This window comes from Salmo salar, chromosome ssa03 (assembly GCF_905237065.1).
Source record: "Salmo salar chromosome ssa03, Ssal_v3.1, whole genome shotgun sequence".
In the NCBI taxonomy this organism is placed as follows: domain Eukaryota; kingdom Metazoa; phylum Chordata; class Actinopteri; order Salmoniformes; family Salmonidae; genus Salmo; species Salmo salar.
In genome coordinates, this window is record NC_059444.1 from 28,177,702 (window position 1) to 28,190,694 (window position 12,993).

The following is a 12,993-nucleotide window of genomic DNA, read 5'->3' on the forward strand; positions in this document are numbered from 1 at the left end:
AGCCTTGCCGGGAGTGGCGCTGGCGAAAAGAGGATGGTCTTTGGCATTCTGGAAGACTTGAACTAAATTCTAACTTCCAGCAGCCGCGTGTCTCCCCGGAGTTCGGATGGGATACATCTGTGACTGTATTTCGTTAGGATATGGAAATATGATTGAAACTGACACTGGGCCAGAATTTTATTTGAGTGATTTTTATGGGTAATAAATACGTTTCAACACAGTCTGTAACGTCGCTTTTCACAACAGGTAGGTTTACTTTAGCCCATTAAATAGCATGCTAACGTTAGCTAGCTACCTTAGTCACATTGCACGGATATTTTTTTTTTAATGGCAACTACAAACTTCTGAAGAATAGCCAGCTAGCTTGTTAGTTAAACAGGTTCCACACGTTTGTTTTGTAATGTTAGATGTAGCTAGCTAACTACACCTCTGACAACTCTTGCTGTATCGTGTCATCTGTAATTTGAACGTTCTCCCACCCCACAACGAAGTTGTTTGTTGAGGAAAACTTTGGCTTCTTTGTATTGATCGGATCCAGCTAAATTAACCGAGTTCAGCCAGGGCAGGAAAAGAATCGGCGACCAACGTAACGACATGCCTGTGTTTTTACCACTTGACCTGTTTTACTTTATCAGATTAGAAAATAACTAGACTTATAGTACGGTGACCAGTGAAATTCGGTTCGAGCACAAAAACAACAGGGTGGCAAGTTTTGCCTCACGAGTTAGTTACTAACGTTAGTCCGCGAGCGAGTCGCATCGATCGGCTTTGCCTCCTGCCTACTCACTTGTTGCTTGGCTTGCTGGTAATAACCTAGCGTATTAGAAAGGTAATAGCAAGCACATTTTTGCACTAACCTTAGTTATCATTTTCACATTTCAACTATGTTTATCAATGTTTGTTAGCTACAATTGGAATATAAATTGTATTGTGTATTTCAATACAGCAGTCACTAATGCAATTCGTTAATTCAAATAAACTTGTTTCACATTCAGCTCAACAATTTGGACCAGATACGAGAACATGGATTACGGTGTGAACTGGAGAGACGAATCTTAACGTTACTTGGAAGACTCGACTGCTGTCTATTTGCTGGGATCTATAGCTTTCGATGTGTGCACTAAAGGATTGTCACCTCTTGTGTGAAGTGAAATGATGGCGTCACGTTGGAAAGGTCCATTTGATGAAGAGGAGAGACTGACCAGACCCTCTTTGTGCAAGGTACATAAGCCCCACTCAAATTCATGCCCAAAATTCCAACATTTTACCACCTTAAAGGTTGTTTTTGGGTGATCCAAAGTTCTCATGGAAATTGGGGTCCTGGAGATGATCAATTAGATGTAGGTTAAGCTACAGGTAACTGCCAAAATAAAGGAAACACTTGAGTAAATTATGGGGATACAAAGTATATTGAAAGCAGATGTTCCTGAGTTAATTAAGCCATTAGCATCCCATCATGCTTAGGGTCATGTATAAAAATGCCCAGTTGCCCATTATTTTGGCTACCATAGCTAGAAGAAAAGATGCCAGCTTCAAAGTCTGCTCACTTGCAAATATTCCACTAAATTAGATTTTGACACAATAGGAGTAGGCCTAACCTAAGCTTAGTTCTCAACCCAGTTAAGGTCAGCCTGTTCCACCCACCTCAGCTCACGTAAGCCTAGTGTATGTTCTTTTAATCCAATCTATGTCCATTTAACCCAGTAAAACCCATTTTATCATGGGTCATTTTGACCAATCACTGATATTGGAGTGTTTAACTGCTGTGTCTCTAGAGCAGACGAAACATACTATAGTGATGCATCCAGTGTAGTTTTTATCCACAGTTAGTGTGCCACTAGTGAATGGGTTGTTTTTCTCTGAGGAGCCCTAACCTATAAAAGCTCTATTAGACAGAACCCCCCCCTCCACTCCTGTGATCTGTACCTCATTAAAGCCCAGGGCTTAACTTGTTTAGCAGCCATTTACAGAGCATTATATGGCTCTCTGATGGATATCGGAAATTGGATTGAGGACTCTGCTTTCTTCCTGTAGGCTTTGGGTTGTCTGTTATGCTCAGTCTCTGGTAAATATAGAGATGGGTTAGCTCAGGCTATTTTATCCTGTTTCATTTCTCCATTACCCTGTGCAAAGACTGGACACTGTAAAATGTGTAGTTTAACACTGTGTCGTGTTCTGCTTTCTTGCCGATTTTATACAAAAGTTCTGTTTTCCTTTTGATGGCACTCCTAACAGGGAAGTAATGATTCACCGCATCAGTCCTGGTTCAAATGTTTAAGATATGAGTTCATTGGTCTGGAGAATTCCAAACAGATCCAAATGTAGCATGCATATGTCAGAAAATCGGTACAAAAGTTATGAATCGCCGGTTTACTATCTTTGTTGTTGTTCATCAAATTACTTTCTTTCTACCTTCCGAAAATACCTCTACTTTTGTACAGCATCCTCCTTGTCTAATTAAGCATGTAATTAGGTTGACAGTCATTGATCTACAAGTAATTTTGCATGCCTAACAACCCCAGACAATATCAGTAGCCTAGTCAAACTGCTCGCTGTGCACAGCTTCGTGTGCTGACCAATGAGAAGTAGGCATATTCCTGATCTGGCACATCTATGCATCACCTTCAGCATTCAAATAAAAAAACATTTGTAAAAAAGAAAAGCAAACTAACTGATAGTGGGTTGGTTGATGCCCAATTTCCCTTATGGCTCAGCTCAGGTGCCTACATACACCATAGACATACTGAATACATCATTTACACACACATACAGAGAAGTCAGCTCAGAGAGGCCCAGCTCAAAAGCACCTCAGCAGCAGATTTGAATTTAAGATCGGTGTCCGGTTGTTAAAGTCTTGTTAATTTAACTGTACTGTCCAATTTACAGTAGCTATTAGTGAAAACATACCATGCTATTGTTTGAGGAGAGTGCACAACAACAAAAACCTTGGCAACCTTATCATGGCAACTGGTTTGATACATTCACCTCAAGCTAAATAATGTACTTACATTCAGTGATCTTGCTCTGATTTGGCATCCTGAGGGTCCCAGAGATAAAATGTAGCATTGTTTTGTTTGATAAAATCAATTTTTATATTCAAATGTATGAACTGGGTTCTACAGTTTGAACCCCTGCTGTGTCTGAAAGGGAAAGATGCACATCCTTGACCCCTAATAAAACTAGTCAATCAGACTGTAATGTTTCAATGAACTGAATGAGTTCGTTGATGGTCACTGGAAAATGTTATATTTTTCAATTAAACTCCCATCACATTACGAAGCCAGATGGCCAGCGTAGAGCTGGGCGATTATATAGAATTAATTCGTTTTTAGTGTTGTCACGATACCAACATTTTACTAAAGATACAATACTAGGCCAAGTATCACGATACCGAGTTGTTAAAAAAAAATCTGTGGCCCAGCGTCCTGTTCGCCCCGCACGCATGTTCCCTATTTCGAAACGTTCTGCGCATGTGCTACGCAAAAACCTGTCACTGAAATTCACAATTCTACTCAATACAACACATTGAATTTAACTTTATACTGTTCAGTCTATAATAGAATACAGAATAGACTGGCTGATTTGCTCATATTTGCAAAGACCTACCTGTGTTTTGGCTGGAGGAAGGAATTAGAGGTCGACCGATTATTCGGAATGGCCGATTTTTAATTAGGGCTGATTTCAAGTTTTCATAACAATTGGAAATCGTTGTTTTTGAACACCGATTTGGCCGATTTTGTATTTATTTATTTTTAAATTTACACCTTTTATTTAACTAGGCAAGTCAGTTAAGAACACATTCTTATTTTCAATTACGGCCTAGGAACGGTGGATTAACTGCCTTGTTCAGGGGCAGAACGACAGATTTTTACCTTGTCAGCTCGGGGATTCAATCTTGCAACCTTACGGTTAACTAGTCCAACGCTCTAACCACCTGCTTTACATTGCAATCCACGAGGAGCCTGCCTGTTAAGCGAATGCAGTAAGAAGCCAAGGTAAGTTGCTAGCTAGCATTAAACTTATCTTATAAAAAAATGATGTGAAATGACTAGCTAGTTAGCGGGGTGCATGCTAATAGCGTTTCAAACGTCACTCGCTCTGAGACTTGGAGTAGTTGTTCCCCTTGCTCTGCATGGGCAACGCTGCTTCGAGGGTGGCTGTTGTCGATGTGTTCCTGGTTCGAGCCCAGGTAGGAACGAGGAGAGGGACGGAAGCTATACTGTTACACTGGCAATACTAAAGTGCCTATAAGAACATCCAATAGTCAAAGGTATATGAAATACAAATCGTATAGAGAGAAATAGTCCTATAATTCCTATAATAACTACAACCTAAAACTTCTTAACTGGGAATATTGAAGACTCATGTTAAAAGGAACCACCAGCTTTCATATGTTCTCATGTTCTGAGCAAGGAACTTAAACGTTAGCTTTCTTACATGGCACAGATTGCACTTTTACTTTCTTCTCCAACACTTTGTTTTTGCATTATTTAAACCAAATTGAACATGTTTCATTATTTATTTGAGGCTAAATTGATTTTATTGATGTATTATATTAAGTTAAAATAAGTGTTCATTCAGTATTGTTGTAATTGTCATTATTACAAATAAATACCAATTAATCGGTCGATTATTATTTATTTTTTTAATCTGCTTTTTTTCGGTCCTCCAATAATCGGCATCGGTATCGGCGTTGAAAAATCATAATTGGTGGACCTCTAGAAGGAATATACATGCATAATGATCTGCATGTCATTGTGTCAGTAAGGGGAAAACACTGCATGAAACCTTTACTCATAAGTTAACACAGACAGACACACTGTCTCCCTCTCTCTCGTAAACACACACACACACAGGGGCGAAAATCTGATATCCACTTTGGAGGGGACAATTACATGAAATTTTCTCAAGAGCAATTCCTGAGGGGGACACCAAAAGTAGTGCTGTAACACATAGCCTACATTGTAATATGGTAAATGTATATTGAGGAACCAAAGAAATAAGGTGCTTGCCGTACTCCTAACTACCGGTACCCAAAACTACACAACTAATCACAACAGCAATACCATTGCCTTTAACAAATCTTAGTTCAGTCACCAGTTTAAGTTGAGAGTGGGGGTATCCATGGCATTTTCCAATTATGTTCCTATTTTACAAGTCCAAAAAATTGAGAACCTTTCATAATGTTGCCAAACAAAGACTCAACAAACTTACCTGAGACTCCCTGTCTCTGCCAGTCTGTCCCTGCATATCTGTCCCCAACTCTGCTGTCTGTGTGCCATCTGTTGCCTGCTCTGCCTAATGACATCATTGTGAAACATTTCCATTAGAATTTAATTTCTTTCTTATGAACATTTTATCAACTAGTCTTTGAGAAATTAGGCTACTAGGGTTCTTACTATGCGTTTTGGTGTATTGAAAAATAGTCTGATGTCCGTCTTTTATTTTTCTGCCATTTTTCTACCTGGCTGGCTACACACACAGTGTGTAGGTTATTTACAGTAGGAGATGGGCTTCTATCATCTTCAATCATTCTATATGGGCTTCGATCTAAAAGGTAGCTAGCAAATGTGAAACGGATTAAAATGACGAGTTGACAGCTGTATGAGTTCACCATTTACACAACATATGCTGCAACCTTTTGTAATTTTAATAGTTTGTTTCATATTGGCTGGCTTCCAACAATAGCTGAATTTGCCAAGCTAGCGAGCACCAATTCAGTTTCAGTGGTGGTTCCTATAATCTTTGCTACCCGGTTTAAATAAAGGTGAAATAAAATAAATAAATAAAAGTTCCCTTGCGACAATTTAGCTTTTGCAACGAGACCATGAAATATATTTAAGACAATGGTAGATGAGAGTGTAATTGTGTTCAGTTTGGACTTCAGTTTATCGCTAACCTTATCACAGGGACTTTGAAGCACTAACTTAACATCATCTGCATGCTGATTCCATCTTTGACGACGCCACATAAATGGAATAGGTACTAGCTAGCTTAATAGTTAATATTTGCGCGCTAGCTCTGCATATTCAGCTAGTGTGTGTGTGCGCGCGATTGACTGGATGAACCTCACGGCAGTTACGTAGCAAGCTAAGGAACTGGCAGTGGATCAAACCATTGTGAGGCAAAGGGCGGGGGGGGTCGCAATCTTTTGAAACTTAAAAACGCGCTATTAGGTGTCTATAATCAGCACAATTGCTTTCATTGCGTATTATTAATATTATTTAAATTACATAGTTATGTTTCAGTGATATATTGGGGGGGACAAATCATATTTTTCCCAGGATGGGGGGGTCGTGTCCCCCCCGTCCCCCCCGGGATTTCCGCCCCTGCACACACACACACCACTCTCTCTCCCACAAACATACACACTCTGCCCCCAACTTTTAAAATGTTAGACACCAAACAGAATTTAAGGAGCACCAGAATGAAATATGATTTTTATATTGTTTAGGCTTACATTAGAAATATATGAATCCTACCTTTGATGCACATCTCATGAGTAGCAGACCCTTTTCCTTTCTTCCTGTGCCAATCAAATTTGCCTACACCTACTATCAAGTTACCAGGTTGTTAGCTAGCTAGGAAACATGACTGAACAACGTTAGCAACCTGAGATTAGTTTGAAACAGCCAGCAACATGGTTTGTAAAATTATATTAAATGCGTGCGAATCCCCATAGAAAGAAAAAAAGGCATCTGGTAATATGGGTGAACTTTTTTTTAACCGTTTAGGCTAGAGACAAGCAGTTTTCTTTGCTGTAAAACTGCAAGTATGCCTGTTGTGAAGCGGTGCTCCTTTTTCCCTCTGACACTCAGAGGCTGCATGATGGTGAACTTCCAAAGTATACTATGAATGGGATGTGCTCTTGGTTATAACAGGCGATTTAAATGATAAAATGTATGAACATTGCTCGCTCTGCGTGCTGCTCCAATGTTAATAGTGTACATTTCTTACAACAGAAAACTCATTAGGGTCTGCATCACAGCTAAATTATAAAACTGACGCAGGAATAGATGCGCATGAAGAGCGGGACGAAGAGAAGCAGGTGAGGGCTGATGGGGGATGTGGCTGGCTGATTACAGCTGCCACACGTGATATACACATGAATGTGAAGTGGATATTACCTGGACCTGCACATACAGTTACTTCAGTTCAACTGCATTTATAAACAAAACTGACTTTATTAACATTTTATAACAGGCACCAGCAGGTTCAGTAGGGCTGAAAAGAGGTAGTAGTATCATATGAAACGGTACAACGGTATTCTAAAATGTTCGTATAGTAAGTGTCATGACGTTTTGGTACCGTGATATTACTGTGGTACCGGTGAAACCGTGCAATGTATGCTCGCTTTGAGGCAAGCAACACTGAAGCATAAATGAGAGCACCAGCTGTTCCAGACGACTGTGTGATCACGCTCTCCATAGCCGATGTGAGAAAGACCTTTTAATCTCTCTGGGCTAGGCGGGACGAATTCGTCCCACCTACGTAACAGCCACTTGAAGCCTGTGGCGCGATTTTCAAAACCTTAAAAATCCTATTACTTCAATTTCTCAAACATATGACTATTTTACAGCTATTTAAAGACAAGACTCTCGTTAATCTAACCACACTGTCCGATTTCAAAAAGGCTTTACAACGAAAGCAAAACATTAGATTATGTCAGCAGAGTACCAAGCCAGAAATAATCAGACACCCATTTTTCAAGCTAGCATATAATGTCACAAAAACCCAGAAGACAGCTAAATGCAGCACTCACCTTTGATGATCTTCATCAGATGACAACCCTAGGACATTATGTTATACAATACATGCATGTTTTGTTCAATCAAGTTCATATTTATATCAAAAACCAGCTTTTTACATTAGCATGTGACGTTCAGAACTAGCATACCCCCCGCAAACTTCCGGGGAATTCGCTAACATTTTACTAAATTACTCACGATAAACGTTCACAAAAAGCATAACAATTATTTTAAGAATTATAGATACAGACCTCCTCTATGCACTCGAGATGTCCGATTTTAAAATAGCTTTTTGGTGAAAGCACATTTTGCAATATTCTAAGTACATAGCCCAGTCATCACGGGCTAGCTATTTAGACACCCGGCAAGTTTAGCACTCACCATAATCATATTTACTATTATAAAAGTTTGATTACCTTTTGTTGTCTTCGTCAGAATACACTCCCAGGACTGCTACTTCAATAACAAATGTTGGTTTGGTCCAAAATAATCCATCGTTATATCCGAATAGCGGCGTTTTGTTCGTGCGTTCCAGACACTATCCGAAATGGTAAAGGGTCGTGCGCATGGCGCAATTCGGGACAAAAAAATTCTAAATATTCCATTACCGTACTTCGAAGCATGTCAACCGCTGTTTAAAATCAATTTTTACGCCTTTTTTCTCGTAGAAAAGCGATAATATTCCGACAGGGATTCTCCTTTTCGGCAAACAGAGGAAAAAAATCACAAAGGCGGGGGCGGTCGGGTCACGCGCCTAAGCCCAGAGTCCCTTGATCGGCCACTTGAGAAAGGCGATAATGTGTTTCAGCCTGGGGCTGGGATGACGACATTCAGGTTTTTCCCGGGCTCTGAGCGCCTATGGACGACGTAGGAAGTGTCACGTTAGAGCAGAGATCCTTAGTAAAAGATAGAGATGGAAAAGAAGTTCAAGAAATGGTCACAGGCCACTTCCTGTAAAGGAATCTCTCAGGTTTTGACCTGCCATTTGAGTTCTGTTATACTCACAGACACCATTCAAACAGTTTTAGAAACTTTAGGGTGTTTTCTATCCATATGTAATAAGTATATGCATATTCTAGTTACTGGGTAGGAGTGGTAACCAGATTAAATCGGGTATGTTTTTTATCCAGCCGTGTCAATACTGCCCCCTAGCCCTAACAGGTTAAACAGGTAAACATTCAAAAGGCTGCGGGGCCAGACGGATTACCAGGACGTGTACTCAGAGCATTCGTGGACCAACTTGCAAGTGTCTGCACTGACATTTTCATCCTCTCACTGTCTGAGTGTAATACCAACATGTTTCTGTGCCCAAGAAAGTGAAGGTAACCTAGTGGTTAGAGCGTTGGGCTCGGTTACTAGATCGAATCCCCAAGCTGACAAGGTAAAGATCTGTCGTTCTGCCCCTGAGCAAGGCAGTTAACGCACTGTTCCCCGGGCGCCGAAGACGTGGATGTCGATTAAGGCAGCCCCCCGAACCTCTGATTCAGAGGGGTTGGGTTAAATGAGGAAGACACATTTCAGTTGAAGGCATTCAGTTGTACGACCTTTCCACTTTCCCCTAAATGACTACCGCCCCGTAGCACTCACGTTGGTAGCCATGAAGTGCTTTGAAAGGTTGCTCTTGGCTCACATCAACACCATCATCCCAGAAACTCTAGACCCACTCCAATTCGCAAAACGCCCCAACAGATCCACAGATGACACAATCTCAATCGCACTCCACACTGCCCTTTCCAACCTGGACAAAAGGACAACCTATGCGAGAATGCTGTTCATTGACTACAGCTCAGCGTTCAACACCATAATGCCCACAAAGATCATCACTAAGTGAAGGACCCTGGGACAAACACCTCCCTCTGCAACTGGATCCTGGACTTCCTGACAGGCTGCCCCCAGGTGGTAAGGGTAGGTAACAACACATCTGCCACGCTTATCCTCAACACTGCGGCACCTCAGGGGTGTGTGCTTTGTCCCCTCCTGTACTCCCTGTTCACCCATGACTCTATGGCCAAGCATGACTCCAACGCCACCATTAAGTTTGCTGACGACACAAGTGGTAGGCCTGATCACCGACAACGATGAGACAGACTATAGGGAGGTCAGAGACCTGGCAGTGTTGTGCCAGGACAACAACCTCTCCATCAACATGATCAAGACAAAGGAGCTGATCGTGGACTACAGGAAAGGGAGGGCCGAACAGGCCCCCATTCTCATTGACGGGGCTGTAGTGGAACGGGTCGAGAGTTTCAAGTTCCTTGGTGTCCACATCACCAACAAACTATCATGGTCCAAACTAGAGGTCGCCCAATTATGATTTTTCAACGCCGATACCGATTTATTGGAGGACCAAAAAAGCCGCTACCGATTAATCGGCCAATTTATATAAAAAAAGAAACTATGTATGTACGTGTGTGACAATTATGACAATTACAACAATACTTCAAGCATTGCGAAGAGCTGCTGGCAAAATGCACGAAAGTGCTGTTTGAATGAATACTTACGAGCCTGCTGGTGCCTACCATCGCTCAGTCAGACTGCTCTATCAAATCATAGACTTAACCTCTTGGGGCTAGGTGGGACGCTAGCGTGCCACCCGTGGTGCACTCCATCAACAGCAGGTGCATTTCTAGAGCGGCAAATTTGAATCCAAATAAATGTCAAAATTCAAATTTTTCAAAAATACAACTATTTTACACCATTTGAAAGATAAACATCTCCTTAATCTAACCACGTTTTACGATTTCAAAAAGGTTTTACGGCGAAAGCATAAATTTAGAGTATGTTAGGACAGTACATTTACAAGAGTTGTGTGTAATGTTTTGTCAAGTCAAAGACAGGGTCACCAAAACCATAAAACCAGCTAAAATGATGCACTAACCTTTTACAATCTCCATCAGATGACACTCCTAGGACATTATGTTAGACAATGCATGCATTTTTAGTTCTATCAAGTTCATATTTATATCCAAAAACAGCGTTTTACTATGGCATTGATGTTGAGGAAATCGTTTCCCTCCAATAACCGGCAGTCAAGTCAGCGTCACAAATTAAATAATTAAAATTAGAAAACATTGGTAAAATATTATATTGTCATTTAAAGAATTATAGATTTACATCTCTTGAACGCAATCAACTTGCCAGATTTAAAAATAACCTTACTGGGAAATCACACTTTGCAATAATCTGAGCACTGCGCCCAGAAAAATACGCGTTGCGATACAGACTAGACGTCATGTTGGGGAGATCTAAAATCGAAAATACTATGTAAATAATCCATTACCTTTGATTCTCTTCATCAGATGTCACTTCCAGGTATCACAGGTCCATAACGAATGTAGTTTTGTTCAAAAAAGCTCATCATTTATGTCCAAAAATCTCCGTCTTGTTAGCACATGATCTAAGCCAGCCGGACTTCTCGTCATGAACGAGGGGAAAAAAATATATTTACGTTCGTTCAAACATGTCAAACGTTGTATAGCATAAATCATTAGGGCCTTTTTTAACCAGAACATGAATAATATTCAAGGTGGACGAATGCATACTCTTTTATAACGTATTGGAACGAGGGTACCCAACATGAACTCGCGCGCCAGGTGTCTAATGGGACATCATCGTTCCATGGCTCTTGTTCGGTCAGATCTCCCTCCAGAAGACTCAAAACACTTTGTAAAGGCTGGTGACATCTAGTGGAAGCAATAGGAAGTGCCAAAATATTCCTCACCCCCTGTGTTTTTCAATGGGATAGGTTTAAAGTCAATACAACACATCAGGTATCCACTTCCTGTCAGAAAATGTCTCAGGGTTTTGCCTGCCAAATGAGTTCTGTTATACTCACAGACACCATTCAAACAGTTTTGGAAACTTTAGAGTGTTTTCTATCCATATATAATAAGTATATGCATATTCTAGTTACTGGGTAGGATTAGTAACCAGATTAAATCGGGTACATTTTTTTTATCCAGACGTGCAAATGCTGCCCCCTAGCCCCAACAGGTTAATTATAACATAATAACACACAGAAATACGAGCCTTAGGTCATTAATATGGTCGAATCCGGAAACTATCATCTCGAAAACATATATTTTTTTTCTTTCAGTGAAACACGGAACCGTTCCGTATTTTATCTAACGGGTGGCATCCCTAAGTCTAAATATTCCTGTTACTTTGTACAACCTTCAATGTTATGTCATAGTTACCTAAAATTCTGGCAAATTAGTTCGCAACGAGCCAGGCGGCCCAAACTGCTGCATATGCCCACCCTGACTCTGTTGCAAGAGAAGTGACACATTTTCCCTAGTTAAAAGAAATTCATGTTAGCAGGCAATATTAACTAAATATGCAGGTTTAAAAATATATACTTGTGTATTGATTTTAAGAAAGAATCCCGAGCTGACAAGGTAAAAATCTGTCGTTCTGCCCCTGAACAAGGCAGTTAACCCACCGTTCTTAGGCCGTCATTGAAAATAAGAATGTTTCCTTAACTGACTTGCCTAGTTCTAGGCCATGTGCTGTTATAATCTCCACCCGGCACAGCCAGAAGAGGACTGGCCACCCCTCATAGCCTGGTTCCTCTCTAGGTTTCTTCCTAGGTTTTGGCCTTTCTAGGGAGTTTTTCCTTGCCACCGTGCTTCTACACCTGCATTGCTTTCTGTTTGGGGTTCTAGGCTGAGTTTCTGTACAGCACCTTGAGATATCAGCTGATGTAAGAAGGGCTATATAAATACATTTGATTTGATTTAGTTAAATAAAGGTGTGTAAAAAATAAAATAAAATAAAATCGGTGTCAAAAAATACCGATTTCCGATTGTTATGAAAACTTGAAATCGGCCCTAATGTATTAGCCATTCCGATTAATCGGTCGACCTCTAGTCCAAACACACGAGACAGTTGTGAAGACGGCACGACAACACTTTTTCCCCATCAGGAGACTGAAAATATTTGGCATGGGTCCCCAGATCCTCAAAAAGTTAAACAGCTGCACCATCAAAAGCATCCTGACCGGTTGCATCACCACCTGGTATGGCAACTGCTCAGCATTCGACCGCAAGGCATGACAGAGGGTATTGCGTACGGCCCAGTACATCACTGGGGCCAAGCTTCCTGCCATCCAGGACCTAAACTCAGCAAAAAAAGAAATGTCCTCTCACTGTCAACTGAGTTTATTTTCAGCAAACTTAACATGTGTATTTGTATGAACATAAGATTCAACAACTGAGACATTAACTGAACAAGTTCCACAGACATG

At 40.8% G+C, this 12,993-nt stretch overlaps 1 protein-coding gene across 1 annotated transcript in view; it reads left to right on the forward strand.

The window, feature by feature from the left end:
• Positions 1 to 12,993, forward strand: part of LOC106599254 (rho GTPase-activating protein 21) — a 106,355-nt gene continuing 93,362 nt past the window's right edge. The window contains 2 exon segments of the mRNA XM_014190390.2: positions 1 to 246; positions 996 to 1,221. Coding sequence (XP_014045865.2) covers positions 1,153 to 1,221 — 69 coding nt within the window. The 5' untranslated portion in view covers positions 1 to 246; positions 996 to 1,152.